General features: G+C 40.8%; 1 protein-coding gene across 2 annotated transcripts in view; it reads right to left on the reverse strand.

Moving 5' to 3' along the window:
- Bbs9 (Bardet-Biedl syndrome 9) overlaps positions 1-16,347 on the reverse strand; it is a 530,763-nt gene that overhangs the window by 474,334 nt on the left and 40,082 nt on the right. For both annotated transcript variants that reach the window (XM_017795755.2, XM_008823689.2), the window contains exon 5: positions 8,859-8,972. In XM_017795755.2, the coding sequence (XP_017651244.1) occupies positions 8,859-8,972 (114 nt within the window). The remainder of the gene's footprint in view (positions 1-8,858; positions 8,973-16,347) is intronic.

A 16,347-nucleotide genomic window follows, 5' to 3' on the forward strand; every position in this document is an offset into this window, starting at 1 on the left:
TGTCATCCTTTGTTTGCATCTCATTATTACACCCCACCAGGCTATATATACAATAAACATATATGTTCAATGGCTGTTCCCTTTTTGTAGAGAAAAAATTAATTCCAGAATATAAAATTCCTCTGGATTAGCTAAGGGTTGACAACTCTAGGTGACATTCTATTCTGCACTGACAGGCCAGCAGAGGATGTGTTTAGGAAGTGGCACTAAGTCACTCGCTTTCTCTTTTCCATAGGTTCTTATGTTTCAAATATTCCTTTGAGAACTGAGAACATGACTATATTTATAACAAAAAGTATGTAAATTTTGATGTAGGAAATGTTGAAAATGAAAAAGAGATGACATAAAAACCATGCAGTATAGAACTTCAAGTTTCAGTCTCTCGCTAAAAACTGGGACATGAGGGGCCAACCAGACCCAGGTTCATGCCCAAAGATGAGTGCTGCCTTTAATTTTGACCAAAGAAGCCTCTCCTTAATGCGAATGGCAGTTACTACAGAGATGCATGGCTGGTCAAGGTGCAAAGAACAAGGGACTGTTGAGTGTTCAGCCTTAAACAGGACACCCAGACCACCTCCTCCAAGGCACAAGGAACATTACTTAAGAACATGTTCAGGTTCCAAGGAGCCAACCTGGCTTATAAGGGGTGTATGGGGGGAGCTGGAGGTGGGGAGTAGGGAGTGGGTTTGATCAAAACACATTACATTCATGTATGAAATTCTCAAACAGTACTTTTATTAAAAATTTGGGGATGAGAACCTGTTTTGAAAAAAAAAGCAGCTGAAATACTCATTTCAGCAGTACAAATACTAAAATTGAAATAATATGGATTAGCATGGCCCTGGTACAGAAGGTTGTGAGCTACTGTGTGGATGCTGGGAACCAGACCTAGATCCTCCACAAGAGCAGCAAGTTATCTTAACCACTGAGCCATTACTGCAGTCCCTCAAATTGTCTGAGTTGTCTTCTGATCTCCATACACACCGTGGCTTGCTTTCTCTCTCTCCCTCTCTCTCTTTCTCACACACACACAATGCAATTAAAAAGAATCTTTTAATTACATAGGTTTAGCAAAACCAAACTGATTCTTTTCTAATAGCAAAGAAAGCCATTTTAGATTTAATTGCAACCTAGATACATTGGTATAGTTAACCCTACAAGGATTTGAATGCAGGCTGCCTGGGTTAGAATCCCTTCCCTTCCTAAATTGCCTACGTAAATCTCGGGCAGACTTTTCCACCTATAAAGCCCTTAAAAAGACTGCTTGTACAGGGCAAGAACTTGGCAGAGGCAGGGCTGCAGTGTGCCTCAGGACCTGCAAGTTGGCATCACCTGAACTACCATCAGAAACTCAGAATCTCAGCTCCAATTTCAGACTACAGAGACTCAGAACCTGCATTTGTACCACAGCCTTGTTATGATTCAAACACAAATTAAAGTTTCAGGTACACAGCTAGAAAGAATGCTCATATGATAGTCTATGAGATATAGCCAATGAAAATTTTAAAACCACTAATATTTGCAATTTAAAGAAGCTCTATTTATTAAGACAAAAAGAATGATTTGGGGATCAAAATTCCTTCAGTGGTGTTTTTTGTTGTTATCCTTTTGTTTTGTGAGATGGTTTCATGTAGCCCAGGCTGGCCTCAAACTCGCTATGTAGCTGAGCATGGCCTTTCACACCTGACCCATGGACCACCACGTGCAGCCTCACTTCTTTATTTTAGGCAAAAGCAGGAACTAAGGCATAAAATTGTACAGGACTGCCACCTAGTGGTAGTTCATTCAGATGCACAGTCCCACTGCCTGTCTTCCCATGTTTGTTTTATTTGAAACAAATTAAAATAGACTGCATTTAAAAAAGATTATATATATATATATATATATATATATATCCTCTCCAAAATAGTACCAGGCTTTGTTTTTAATTGATTTATTTTTTTAAAACCCTGTTCATTTTTCATTGTTTGGTTAACTCTGGTTAACTTTTCAAATTAAAAGAATAACTCATGAGGGGTGTGGTGGCATACACTGGGGAAGCAGAGGCAGGCAAGATAGAGATCAGCCTGGTCCACATGATGAGTTCCAGGACAGCCAGGGCTACAGGAAGGCTATGTACCAAAAGAAAGGAAAGACTCACTATTAAGCTAGATGTAGTGGCACACATCTGTGATCCTAGCATTCAGTAGGTGAAGATAAGGAGTTCAAGAGCAGCTTCAGTTACACAGCAAGTTCAAGAGCAGCCTGGGCTACAAAGGATCTTGTCTCAAAAAAAAAAAAAATGACTTACTCATTCCCAGAAAGTTGAAAATTAAATACACTAGAAATACCAGGCTTAGGAAATGAATTTTTATAAATGTGCATAAATTGGGAGTGACGTATTGTCTTTTTCCCAAATGCTGTATATTTTAAAATTTATTTAATATTAAGAAATAGCATATTTTAGCCAGGCATGGTAGCACATGTCTTTATTCCAGCACTTGGGAGGCAGAGGCAGGCAGATCTCTGTGAGTTCGAAGCCAGCCTGGTCTACATAGCGAGTTCCAGGCCAGCTGGGGCTACAGGAAGACCATGTCTCAAAAAACAATAAAAAAAAAAAAAGAAAGAAAGAAAGGGCATTTTTTTAATTTTATGTATTTTTATTTTATGTATATGGGTGTATTGTCTGCATGTAGGTAAGTGCACCCATGTCATCCAATGTCCACGGAGGTCAGAAGAGGTTGTTGGATCCCCTGGAATTGGAGTTACAGACAGTTGTTAGCTACCATGTGGGTTCTGGAATTTGAACCCGGGTCTTCTGCAAGAACAACCAGTGTTCTTAACTGCTGAGCCATCTCTCCCACCCCAGAAATAGCGTATTTTAAACCCAGGCGTTGAAGCACATGCATTTAGTCCCACCATTCAGGAGGCAGAGGCAGAGGCAGGCGGATCTCTAGTTATGAGTTCAAGGCCAGCCTGGTTTACATAACAAGTGGGAGGCTAGCTGGGGCTACAGGGATACCCCATCTCAAAAAGACCAAAGAAAATAAAAATAGCATATTTTACAACCATCAGACTTTGTAATTACTACATTCTGTCATAACATTTTTTCCAAGTGCTGGGGATCAAACCCAGGGCCTAGAGCATGTCATCTATATTTCCTCAGATAGATTTTTGTTTATTTTCTGACAAGGTCTCATCTAGTCCAGGCTAGCCTTGAACTAACTGGTTATTCTCCTGTCTCCACCTCCCAAGTGGTAGAATCATGGACATGCATTGCAACACCTGGCTTCGTTTTTTTGTTTGGGTTTTTGTTTTGTTTTGTTTTTGAATACTTTTATTATATTTTTGTTTGTTTATTGTAACTGTGCACATGTAAGTCAGAGGACAACAGTGGGGAGTTGCTCTGCTTCCATCACATGGGTCCCAGGACTGGAACTCAGGCTGAATACCTTTACCAGATGAGCCATCTTCCTGGCTCTTGGTTTGTTTGGCATTTAGGCTTTTGTTGTTGGTTTTGTTTTGTTTTGTTTTTCCCTTTGGTTGTGGTTTTATGGTTTTATTGCTGTTGTTCTTATTTTTTTGGTTTGGTTGGTTCTGGTTTTGGTTTGAGACTAGGTCTCACTATGCAGCACTGACTGGCTTGGAACTTGCTATGCAGACCAGGGATCCTGCCTCCCGGGTGCTGAGATGACAAATGGGCCATCATGCCTAGCTTAAAAGCTTTTTAAAATTGATCTTGAGGAAATAATCTGAAGTGTAGGCAAAGGTTTATGTACAAAAACATACTTCAGCAAGCAAACATTTGTATCTTCATAATAATGCACTCGATCAATACATAAAACTTAATCATGGGGCCAGTGTGATGGTTCAGTGAGGAAAGACTCCTCCTATCAAGCCTGAGAACCGGAGTTCAATCCCTAGGACCCACATGATGGAAGGAGAGAACCAACTCCCAAAAGCTGTTTTCTGACCTCTACACACACACCATGCACATGCATACACAAACTCAATAAATTTTAAAATGTAATTTTAAAAAAGGGGTTTTTTTGGTGTTTTTGAGACAGGGTCTCCCTATAGCCCCAGCTGGCCTGGAACTCACTATGTAGACCAGGCTTGCCTGGAACTTGCAGAGAGCCACCTGCCCCTGACTCCCAAGTACTGGGATTAAAGGCATGTGCCACTGTGGGAGACAGGCTTGAGCCTAGGGTGATATTGCAACTCTCAGGGTCACGTGGTTTCTAGAAATCCAGGCTCTGTAATCTGAAACCCAGTATGCAAATGAGACATCTTACCCTCTATTCTGTGATAGGACGTTGGGTCTGTTATACTAATAGGATGCTAAACCTGTTATGCTAATGAGGTATCCTACTTGCTGTGCTGTGATTGGACCACTACCTCTATATAAGCTTGTGCCTTCCTGCAATAAACCAGACCTGTATCACTGAAAAAAAAAAAAAAAAAAAATCTGTATCAGGCCATTTTTGCATCAGCTGTCTCTATGTCTTTTGGCAGAACACAGGTTTGCCTCAGCCGGATGTTTTTGGCGTGTTTGCAGTGCACATGTGCTGGTTGTTCAGGCCACACTTCCTCCTACATGCCACCACACCCAATAAAAATTTTTTTTAACTTAGTCATGGGTTGGGGAGATGGCTCAGTGGATAAGAGCACTTGTTGCACAAGCATGAAGACCTGAGTTCAAATCCCCAAAATATATATAAAAAGTCAGACATGGTCATGCACACCTGGATCCCAGTACTGGGGGAGGTGGCACAGAGACAGGAGGCTGGCTGAAGCTTGCTGGCAGCCACTCTAGCCCCAGGTTCAGTGAGAGACCCTGTCTCAAGGGAATAAGACAATGAATGATAGATACACACAACACTGGGTGTCCTCCTCTGGCCTCTGCACACACAAAAGAGCACACACACACACACACGCCCACCATACTACACGCATGCATGTACACACATGTATAATTTTTAATTTAAAAATCATAATCATTCTCCAGTTACCTCACCTCTGTTTTCTCTATCTGTCAAATAAATGCATCAGTGTACATACAGAATAAAGGAAAAGAGTACAGGAGAGGAAGAAAATAAATATCTACAGAAGGGTCATGTGTCTTTTCCATATTTTGGATCACTTGCAAAGATATAAATAAGTCATGCTGCAGTATCCCAGAGTATGTTCATGGCTCCTAAGAGCCAATCTGCTTGTAAGTAATGCATCATTTTATATGGCCATGGCAATGTCTCAGACTATGTGGTAACAATTCTGCAGCAGATATAACTAATTTTTTTTAATGACCTTATAGAGATACTATTTTCATACTATTAAGAGTTCACTCCTTTACAGTGTAAAACTCAACAAGTGTATCACACAGTTGTGCAGATATCACTATAATCCAATGTTAGAATCACTTCATCACTCCAAAAAGAAGCATCATACCCATCAGCAGTAATTCCCTATTCCTCCACTAACCACCCAGTGCAGCTACTTATTAATATCCCATCGTTTTCAGTGTTTCTTGTGGATACCTCAATGGTTTTACAAAATTGTTTCAAACCCACAAGTTGTAATGATTCCTTCTGTTTCAAATTGTGAAATGTTTTGCTTCTTAACCACAGAAAAGTAAAACATGTCAGAATGGCTTCAATTTGTTGTTTTTTTTTTTTTTTCAAATGTAAGGCATGACAAGAGTTAAGAGGAAAAAAAGTATTTTTCAATATTTTATTATTTTTATTTTTTGCATATGAGTATATTGCCTGAATGTAAGTGCACCCATGTAGTGCAATGCCCATGGATGTCAGAAGAGGGTGTCGGATTCCCCTGGAACCCATGGTTGTCAGCTACCATGTGGGTACTAGGAATCGAACCTGGGTCCTTCTGCAAAAGCAGCCAGTGCTCTTAACCACTGAGCCATCTCTCCAGCCTAAGAAGAAAAGTGTTATATAAGCACAAAGTTATGCATTGTTTTCAACTTACTATTAGTGAGGGAAGAAAACTCCTCTTCCTCATTCATCATCAGTCCATTGCTGAAGTCTTTCTAACCACTTTATAGAAGAAAACATTCAAAGCGATTTAATAAAGGTTTTGTATGACATGAGAGCCTTCATGAGCAAATGAGTCCAGAAGGAAGAATTTAACCTGTGAGTCTCTAGCCCAAGCTCAATGAGGAAATGGATAGTTCCAGACAAGTGTGATAGGACAGAAGATGTGAGCTACAACAAGGAAGAACTTGGCAAGGCTACTTGCTGAGACTCTCCTCTGTGACCCTTCATTTCTGGGATGAGGAAGTTTCTCTCAGCAGAGGGAGCCCACATGCTTCAGGGAAGAAGGGTGGAGGGAAAGTGGGGGATCTTCTTACTTCTACAATGTTCTTCGTAGGTCATGGGGCCTTTCTGTGGGAAGGGACTGCTTTATTTGTTTGTTCATTTGTTTTGCTGCTATGGCCAGAACTTGGGGCCTTATAAATGCAAAGCACACACCCTATTACTGAAGTACATCTTGAGCCATAAGGTCCCATATTTTGAGGAGCATGTCATGAACCCTACCCCATTGCTTTGAAAGTCCATTAAATAACAAGTAAAAATGCTACACAGAGGCAAGAATATCTTTATTTTAGTTGCATCAACTTGGTCTGATAATAAAAAGCCCAATTTAACCTATATAGCATTTGATATGTGATCTGAAGCGTTATGACAGCCAAAAAAAAAAAAAAAAAAAAACCACTTTCACTGACCCAAAGCATTTTTCTTCTCATTTTCTGGATTCCAAATATATAGAATTTTGTTTGTTTGTTTGTTTGTTTCAAACAGGGTCATACACTATATCCCAGGTTGGCCTAGAATTCATTATATAGCCTAAGTCTTGAATTCATGGCAATTATCCTGCCTCAGCCTCCTGAGTTCTGAGATTACAGGCATGAGTCACCACACCCAGATCCACAGAATTTAGCAATTTGCTTTTGGAGGTTTTGTGAGAGAAAACAAATTGAAAATAACTAATTAGACAAGAGATATCAGTTCCCTCAACAATGCCAAATTTTTTAAATAACAGTGGTCATCAACTTTAAAAGCTGCGGGTAGAAGGCACTTCATTGATAGCAAAGTTGGGAACCTCTTACCAAACCCTAGCTCTTTCCCTCTTCATTTAACTGCACATGTTCTCCTAAAATAAGCCAATATTCCTATGACTCAATCAAGCAATGTATAACCTAGCCAAGTGTTTCGTTTTACATTACTTTAGTTAAACAAAGGATGCCCAAATTCATCTATGCATGAACCTACTACATTCACACAAATGAAAGGCACTCAAAAGTGCAGTCATTTTCTCATGTAATTAAAGAAAAATTCAATGGAAGTAATGTCTGTAGTACAATAAAATCATTAAAACATAAACCTCACAAAAACATAAGCCCCCAAAGAGCTGTTTCAGCTCCTAATCCCAGGTTCTGAAGGTGATACATGCACATACATGCAAACACAACCAGAAAAATCAGTGTCACTACAGGACTTCCTAGTCTAAACCCAGGATGACCAGCTCCTCTTCCACCACATTATGGTGCAGTGAGAGAAGGTAGGCTACAATAAGAATTCTCTCTCAGCACCCTGGTGAATGTGAAGTTCTGGGTTTAGATGGCCATATTGCAGGAAGTCCCCCTCCTTTCTTTTTAAAGATTTTTTTTTTTATGTGTATGAGTGTTTGCCTGAACGTGTATGTGTGCACCATGTGCACAGACGGTGCCAACAGGGGCCAAAAGAGGGAGTCAGATCCCTTGGAACTACAGTTACAGATGACTGTAAGCTGCCATGTGGGTGATAGGAACTGAACCTGGGTCATTTACAAGAGCAGCAAGTGTTCTTAACCACTGAGTCATCTCCCCCTTCCTAGGGAAGCCCTTTTGTTGCTTAAAAAAAGAAATACAAACCAGGCGTGGTGGCGCATGCCTTTAATCCCAGCACTCAGGAAGCAGAGGCAGGTGGACCTCCGTGAATTCAAGGCCAGCCTGGCTTACATAGTGAGTTCCAGGCCAGATGGGGCTACAGAGAGACCCTGTCTCAAAAATAATCACCATGCAAGATCCAGGTCAGCCTGGGCTATAGTATACTTACATATATAAAGCAAGAAAACAAGTATACAGAGGACATGTGTAGGTTATATGCAAACACCACCCACTTTATTCAAAGGACTTGGGCATCTGTAGATTTTACTATGTGTAACATGAAGATGTCAGATTTCTAAGAATCTACTTTTAGGCCCAAAGACACCAAGAGTACCTACTAGATAAAGATGAGGCCCTGTGGAATTTGGAAGAGGGACCTCTCCTCTCAAGTCACTGTCCTTCAAGTCAGAGAGCATGGCTTGATGAGCAGTATCAAGTCTACATTTCAGCCCCCACCTGTCCCCTCTTCCAATTAGTCTTGTGCAGAAATAATCCACAGAAGCCTGGAGATAGGAGGCTGGGAAGACAGGTTTGCAACTCCACCTTCTTTTAGCCTGTATGGCAGGCCCAATCAATAATATCAACCCTTCATTCTACTGAAATCTCCAGGTATCCCAGCTCTACCACAAAAGAGCTCACTTTCAGTCAGCTTATAAAAGACAAAAAATCTGTAGAATAAAAGATAAAATCTGTAGACAAGACATTTAGAAAAAACTCTGTGGACCATATATGAAAACAAGTTATGTGAATATCAAATATATCCATTGTTGAAAGTTTATTTTTTAATTATTTTGAGTATTTGGATATAAAACTTTCACTAAAATACTTATTCTAATTCTGTGAGATTCAAACCACATCATATTCTATTTTCATTTGACCAAACAGTATAAATCTACCACTTGAAATGACGTACGCATGATTCAAAGCAGATTACCTTTTACACCACCAAATGGCCCATACGCCATATTGCAGGCTGTTCTCTGGAGACTGTGCTCATACATTAATTTGATATGATATTGGTTTCCATGTTCCACATTACCCAAGGTTCCTAAGGGGGAAAAATGGTGGATTACTTTGAGTTTGTTTATACTGGTTTACATTAATTTTTTTTTCATCCTCTGTAGCAGCTTTAATTCAATTTTACCAAAATTTAAAATGACAAAGCAGCTTTTAAAAAAATGATGAACAATTAACACACTGATGACAGAGAAAGCCAACACAGTTAAAAAAGCATGTAAATCTCAGCTAGATTACACCATGAAGGAAATATGACACTGGGGAACATTTGATTATCTATTTCCAGCCATGACTGAGTAAAGCATAATTATTTAAATGACAAACAAAACCCTGGATTTCAGTTCTAAAATAAATGAGGTTACGGTCCTTCCATTTATAAACAATAAAAGAGCAAACAAACAACTCAGTGTCTTAGCAAAAATTCAAAAAAAAAAAAATCCAAAAACAACTCATTTTCTTGTCCAAAATCTCAAAATACCCAACCCCTTAAAACATTACAGTCTCAGGGGCTGAGAGATGGCTCAGCAGTTAAGCACCATGGCTGTTCTGGCAGAGGACCCAGGTTTGGCTCTCAGCACCCAGAGGGCATCCAACACCAGTCTGTAACCAGCCAATTCCAGTTCCAGGGAATCTTGTGCCCTCTCCTGGCCTCTGGAAGCATTGCATGTATGTGGTACATTTACACATATGCAGGCAAAACACATATAAAATAAAAATAAATTTATAATAAAAAACATTATAGTCTCAATTATTTTAGACTCAGGATTGACCCCACATCCTTATGCAGGCTAGGCAAGTGCCCTACCCCTGGACTACATCCTAATTTAATAGAGATCATCTAAACTTCCTTCAGCAAGTAAATAGAGCAATGCGCTTTATTTTAAATTGTCCAAGAAAAATCTCTTTCAAAACAAGTAATCCTCATATATATTCTCTCTCTCTTTCTCTCTCCCTTCTTCCTCCCCCCCCCTCAACCCCACTTAATAGATTGCAGCAATCACTTCCTAGTTCTTTCCAGAATAGGTAATTTATCTTAGTTTAAATTACATATATATGTGTGTGCCTGTGTGGGGGTATGTGCATGAGTGAGTGCAGTTGCCCACAAAGTCCAGAAGAGGGTGTTGGATCCCCCGAAGCTGGAGTCACAGGCAGAGGTTCAGCCACCCAATGTGGGTGCTGGGAACCCCAGTCCTTGCAAAGCAGTGCATGCTCTTAACTGTTGAGCCATCCCTCCAGGCCAAGAGGTGTCTATCTGTATGTACTCAGGTGCTCAAGGTTCATCAGCTACAGCCACAGAGCAGTGAGCATGCAAGTGCATGAGGAGTAAAGAATTGTTAGAAAGTTGTTCTTTCCACAAAGAATATGTTATTTAACCATGGAAAATGCAAATGCTAAAGAAAAATTTAAAGTACTATAAAGCAGAAGATATAGTCTGCCAATTCAGTCATTAAAAGTATCTTTAAAAACCAGCTGGGCATGGTGGTACACGCCTTTAATCCCCACACTCAGGAGGCAGAAGTAGGTGGATCCCTGCGAGCTCTAGGCCTACATAGTGAGTTCCAGGCCAGGTGGGGCTACGGGGAGACCCAAGTCTCAAAAACAACAACAACAAAAGTTATCTAAAACTGGATGTGATTGCAAACCCCTATATCCGGGCACTTAGGAGGATGAGGTAGGGTGATCACTGTAACTAGGCAGACCTTACTTAGTGAGGCTGCCCCTCAAAAGAAAAATAAAAAGAAACTAATTAAATACATATGTATATGGTAGTTATAAATGAGCATCTATTTATTTGTGGTTTTGTTTGGGGGAGTTGTCCAGAAAAACTTACTAACAAATACTGAAACTGTGAAAACATATTTTCCTACATTTTATAATAGAAATATTATAACTGTTATTTAAAAACTGAAGAAATACCCCCAAAAATTTCACAATTAGTTAAGGACACCACACTCAAACCAGGTCTTCAGAGCCAGATACTAAATAATCAAGAATGTGGCTATCTACCACTTAAGATCTTTAAGGGAACTGGTGTTCCCCCTACCCTCACCCCTGGAAATATTACATGTCCTTTGGTATTGTCAATGACAATTCCTCAAAAGAAAGTAACAACAAGAATATGCCACTGTCAGCCAGCCGTGAACTGCCGTACGAACTGAAGTTCTCCAAGAAGCTGTGTCTTTATTAGATCTTGCAAACTAGCCTTGGCTGAGTAGAATATCGTAACTCTGGAGAGACAGAATATTGTAGCTATTCTGCGATCCCTGATCATTCATGTTCACTGCTGTTCTATTCAAAATAGCTAGGAAATGGAATCAGCCTGGCTACCCATCAACAGATAAATGATAATGAAAATATGGTACAAATACACAACAGAATTTTATTCAGCTATAAAGAAAAATGAAATTTGCAGTGAGTGGCAGCAGAGATGCATGGCTACTCAAGGTGCTAAGAATTGGTTACTGGTGAATTCCCGGCCCTAAGCAGGCCATCCATACCACTACCTCTATACTCAGGGAACACAGCAGAAAGACAGTGGAAAGAATTTAAGAGACAGAGATAGGGAAAAGGCTGCGAAAGGCCATCTTCAGTACTTGAAAGCCATTAATCATGATGTCACAGCAGCTGTGTGGCCTGTGCTGGACCTGCACAAGACTGGGTCTGTCAGCAACCACAGATGGGTGTGGGACTCCTGGACCCTACCCCTCCCTGCTGAACTATTGGCTACTGATTTATTCTGGAGGTGGGACAGTCATCGTCTTCAGTTGTATACCACCAGTGATCCCACCAGGAGCCAGTGGATAGTTCCAAATCCATGATCACACAAGGGACACTGGTTAAAATCAATAGGTCACAAAACAAACAAAAAAGACATGAATGTGAGAAAGAGACTTGGAGAGAGGCAGGGAGGTTGATGGGGTGAGAGGAGACAGGAGAACATGGTGGTGAGAGTAATCAGAATGCATTATACACTTGTATGGGACTGTCAAAGAACAAATTTAATAATAATAGAAAGATATTGTAGTTCTGAAGCCCTGCTTAATAGACATTTACTATCAATCACTTGATGTGATCTAACTACCTCTTGGCTTTTTCATAAAATTTCTGGAATGCTGTAGTTTGAAGACAAATGTCCTCCCATAGGCTCAGGTGTCTGAACAGTTGTCCCTGGTTGATGGTACTGTTTGGAGAGGTTACTGGGAGATACAGCCTTGATGGAGGAAGTATATCACAGTGGGTGGACTTTGAAGGTTTATAGCCTTGCCCCATTTCCAATTCACTCTCTCTGCTTATGGACAGAAATGTGAACTCTCGGCTTCCTATTCTGGCTGCCTGCTGCCATGCTTCCCCCAACATTATGGACTCTCCCTCTGTAAGCCCAATAAAACCATAAGCTCAAATAAACTCTTCCTTCTATAATTTGCCTTAGTACTGGTATTTTATCACTGCAACAAAAAGTAAGTCATACAGATGTATTATTAAGCCCAATACACCTCCAGTCCACAACAATAATGAAACTAAGAAAGTGATAAGGACAGCATTTAAATGCTGTACATTTCCTGGTCCTTTCTGAAGCCTGTCCCCCTGACAACACCCCCGACCATGTATTTCATGATTCATGGGTTTCTCTTCTGGAACTATAAAAGGTGTACAACCTTTTCCATGGCAGATATTTGGCTCAGAATAAACTATTTCTTTTTGCCTTCAAGCAGGGTTGACATTTTGCCAACACTGGCATCTATCTATACTTCTTCAGAAGGAGAGGCAGGAAAATGACTTGAGCCCAGATGTTTAAGGCTATGTAGCAAGTAAGAGAAGGGGGGAAAACAGCAAGAGGAAGAGGAAGAGGAGGAGGAGGAGGAGGAGGAGGAAGAAGAAACGGAGCGATGGAGGAATGAGAGGGGAAGGGAAGAAACAAAAGGCAGTGGGAAAAAGGAGCCATTGCTGACACACGCCAGAAACATGCTGTCCCTTAAAAAAAAAAAAAATGACCTCTTTAGTGTGCAGTTTGAAACTATAAAAATACGGCATAAGTGAGGCTGGAGAGATGGCTCAGTGGTTTAGAGCACTTGCTGGCCAGACGTAGTGGTACACGCCTTTAGCCTTCAGTCCCAGCACACGGGAGACAAAGACACACAGATTTCTGTGAGTTCAAGAATAGCTTGGTCTACATAATGAGTTCCAGATCACCTGGGGCTACAGGGAGACCCTGTCTCAAAAAGGCAGAAAAAAAAGTGCACTTGTTGCTCTTGCAGCGGACCTGAGTTTGGTTCCCAGCATTTACATGGAGAGTCACAACCCGCTGCAACTCCAATTCCCTCTTCTGGTCTCCACGGGCACCAGGCACGCACATGGTATACTTACATACATGCACATGGTACACTTACATACATGCGGGCAAAACACTCATACACATAAAAAAATAAATAAATAAATAAATAAATATTTCTTTTTAAAAAAAATAGGGCAGGGACTGGAGAGATGGCTCAGCAGTTAAGAACACTGGTTATTCTTGCAGAAAACCCAGGTTTGTATCCCAGCACCCATATGGCAGCTAACAACTGTCCGTAACTCCAGGGGATCCAACAGCCTCTTCTGACCTTGCAGGCATTGCACGACATGGGTGCACTTACCTGCATGCAGGCAATACACACATACACATAAAATAAAAATAATTTTTTTTTAAATAGGGCAAGTTTCCTTGTTGTGAAATAAATTGACCCCACTCCCACAGGGTCTCTCTGTGTATCCTAGGCTGGCCTTGAACTCATAATCCTTTGGCCTCTGCCTCCCAAGTTCTAGGATTATAGACGAGCATTCTCACACTTAGTATAAAATTATATTTATAAAATAAATTTCCACTTATAAAGATGCCTCTCTCATGTACCAAGAAGAGGAGACCTTAATCTGTACAGCAAACAATTTTTTCTAAAGATTTATTTATTTGTGTGTGTGTTGTATGATAGAGACGGGGGTGGGGGGCCATAGATGCCAAAAGAGGGTATCAGATCTCCTGGATCTGAAGTTACAGGTAAACCACCTAACATGGCTCTGAGAAGCAAACCCAAGGTCTTTGGGAAGAACAGAAAACGCTCTTAACTACAGAGTCATCACACTAGCCCTGGAAACTTCCTTGCTTACTTGCTTGTTTAGGCAGTGACTCCCTGTAATTACAAGTGGCCTGGAACTCACTATGTAGACAAGGCTGGCCTCAAATTCAGAGATCCACCTCCTCCCCAGTACAGGAATTAAAGGTGTGTACCACCACACCCAGCTTCCCACAAACTTTTTTATTTTATGTGTATAAGTGTACTACCTGCATGTGTGTAAGTGCACCCATGTTGTACAATGCTTGAGGAGGTCAGAAGAAGGCCTCAGATCCCCTAGAACTGGAGTTACAGATGCTCGTTAGCTGCCATACGGGTGCGGGGAATCAAACCCAGGCCCTCTGCAAGTGTAATCAGTGCTCTTAGCCATCTCTCTAGTCCTGAAAACTTTCTTAAACAGACTTGTGACCCTACTTTTCCTAGTCAAGTTCCCAGACAGAAGCTTGAAATTCATTTGCTTTATTTGACCCCTAATATTTAAGCCAAGTTTTGCAGTGGTGGTTGTATCTTGTTTTGTTTTAGGTTTTTGCTTTGCTTTGTTTTTTGTTTTATGATAGGGTCTCCCTATGTAGCCTAGATTGTCCTCAAACTCATGATCTCCTGCCTCCGCAGCCTACATATGCTGCCCTAAGATTACAGGCTTATGTGCCACCATGCCTGGGTGAATTAAGTCAAATTTTTAACTGAGAATTGGCAGGTCTGACTTGGAGGCAAGATCATATGAACAGAAAGTTACAGGCAAAGTGGTTTAGACCAGTGGCCAACCAGATGTCTAAGGACTGAAGACTGTCCTTGAACCTCATTATACCTTCATTATCAAATAGTAGTATAGTAAAACCTCTGAGGGAAACATTTTGAGCCATTGTGCAAATGTGTACACACACACACACACACACACACACACACACACACACACACACACACTGAAAGCCTCCTCCCTTTCCTGGATAATGCATGAGTATTCAAAACCTTTTCTAGAAAAGACAAGAATATGCAAACCCATCACCAAAAATGAAATGTATATATTGTCACTGCTCCGCCTATAGTGGTGGCCAACTGTACTTTTCTGTAATAAACTTTTCTCTTTAGTTTTTCTTCAGAACTAAATCTGAGACTGATTTTTATCCTACAAAAAATGAAGGACCTACTTAACCAGTGACACAGTGATGACCCTTCGGGTTAGCCATGCTGGATGCTCTCACATGTACTTACGGTTTTTTGTTTTGTTTTGTTTTTTGTCTTTTTTTGAGACAGGGTCTCCCTGTAGCTCCAGCTGCCCTGGGCCTCACTATGTAGACCAGGCTGGTCTCAATCTCACAGAGATCAACCTGCCTCTGCCTCCCAAGTGCTGGGATCAAAGGCGTGCACCACCACACCCAGCACATGTACTTATGTAATGCACAGGTAATAAGCTTGTATTTCTCTTGGTAACCTGAGGGAAAACTGGAGGGGAGGGGGCAGATATTTAAGAGCCAAAAGTTCTGGGGAAGGTAACTGTGAAATTCTGTCTTCTGGACATGAGAGGGCAGTGGCACTCATGAACTCACAGCAGATGTGCTTGCCAACACAAGACCTGGACAAGATCAAGCCAGTCAACATTCCAACATGGAGAGAGAAAGGGCTCACAAGGCCCCACTTCTAATTGAGGAGCTAAGGGCAGCTGATGACTGCTGCAGGAGGGAGGGTCAGTTTTTTCAGGAATGTGGCCCATGGTAGGTTGTCCAGGCTCCGGTGATGGCACCTACACCTATACACATATAGACATCATTAATTGGAGTCACTGGATTACTAAAAAAGAAAGAAGGCGTGAAGTTGGAAGGAGGGTGTGGAAGACAGAGGGTGAGTCCAAGGGGAGTTGAAGCAGTAGAAAAGGGATGGACATGAGCTAAGTACCTTGCAATTAAGTATGAAATTACCAAAGAATTTTTTTTGAAGATTCTGTCTCAAAAAAATAAATAAATAAAATAAATCCACAAAATAAAGTAACCTATATCATACCTTTTTTCTAGCTATTCTCAAATATCAAATACATGCATCTCTTTCATTAGAAATAGCAAAATATTTTTAGGGCAAAGACTCTCTATTTAATCCAAGCTAGCCTCTCTCAATTTTCCTGCCTCAGCTTCAGAGTGCTAGGATTTCAGGCAAGCATCACCATGCCCAACTTTTGGAAACAGCTTTTGTTTTTAGAAACAGCTTTTGCCATGAAACCAAATGCACACACCATCAGGCCTCTGATAAAAACACAGAAAAGAAAAAAACAAAGCAAGACAAAAAAAAAAAAGTTGCAACAAAGAA

The sequence above is a fragment of the Nannospalax galili genome, unplaced genomic scaffold (assembly GCF_000622305.1).
Source record: "Nannospalax galili isolate Female #2095 unplaced genomic scaffold, S.galili_v1.0 scaffold1149, whole genome shotgun sequence".
In the NCBI taxonomy this organism is placed as follows: Eukaryota; Metazoa; Chordata; class Mammalia; order Rodentia; family Spalacidae; genus Nannospalax; species Nannospalax galili.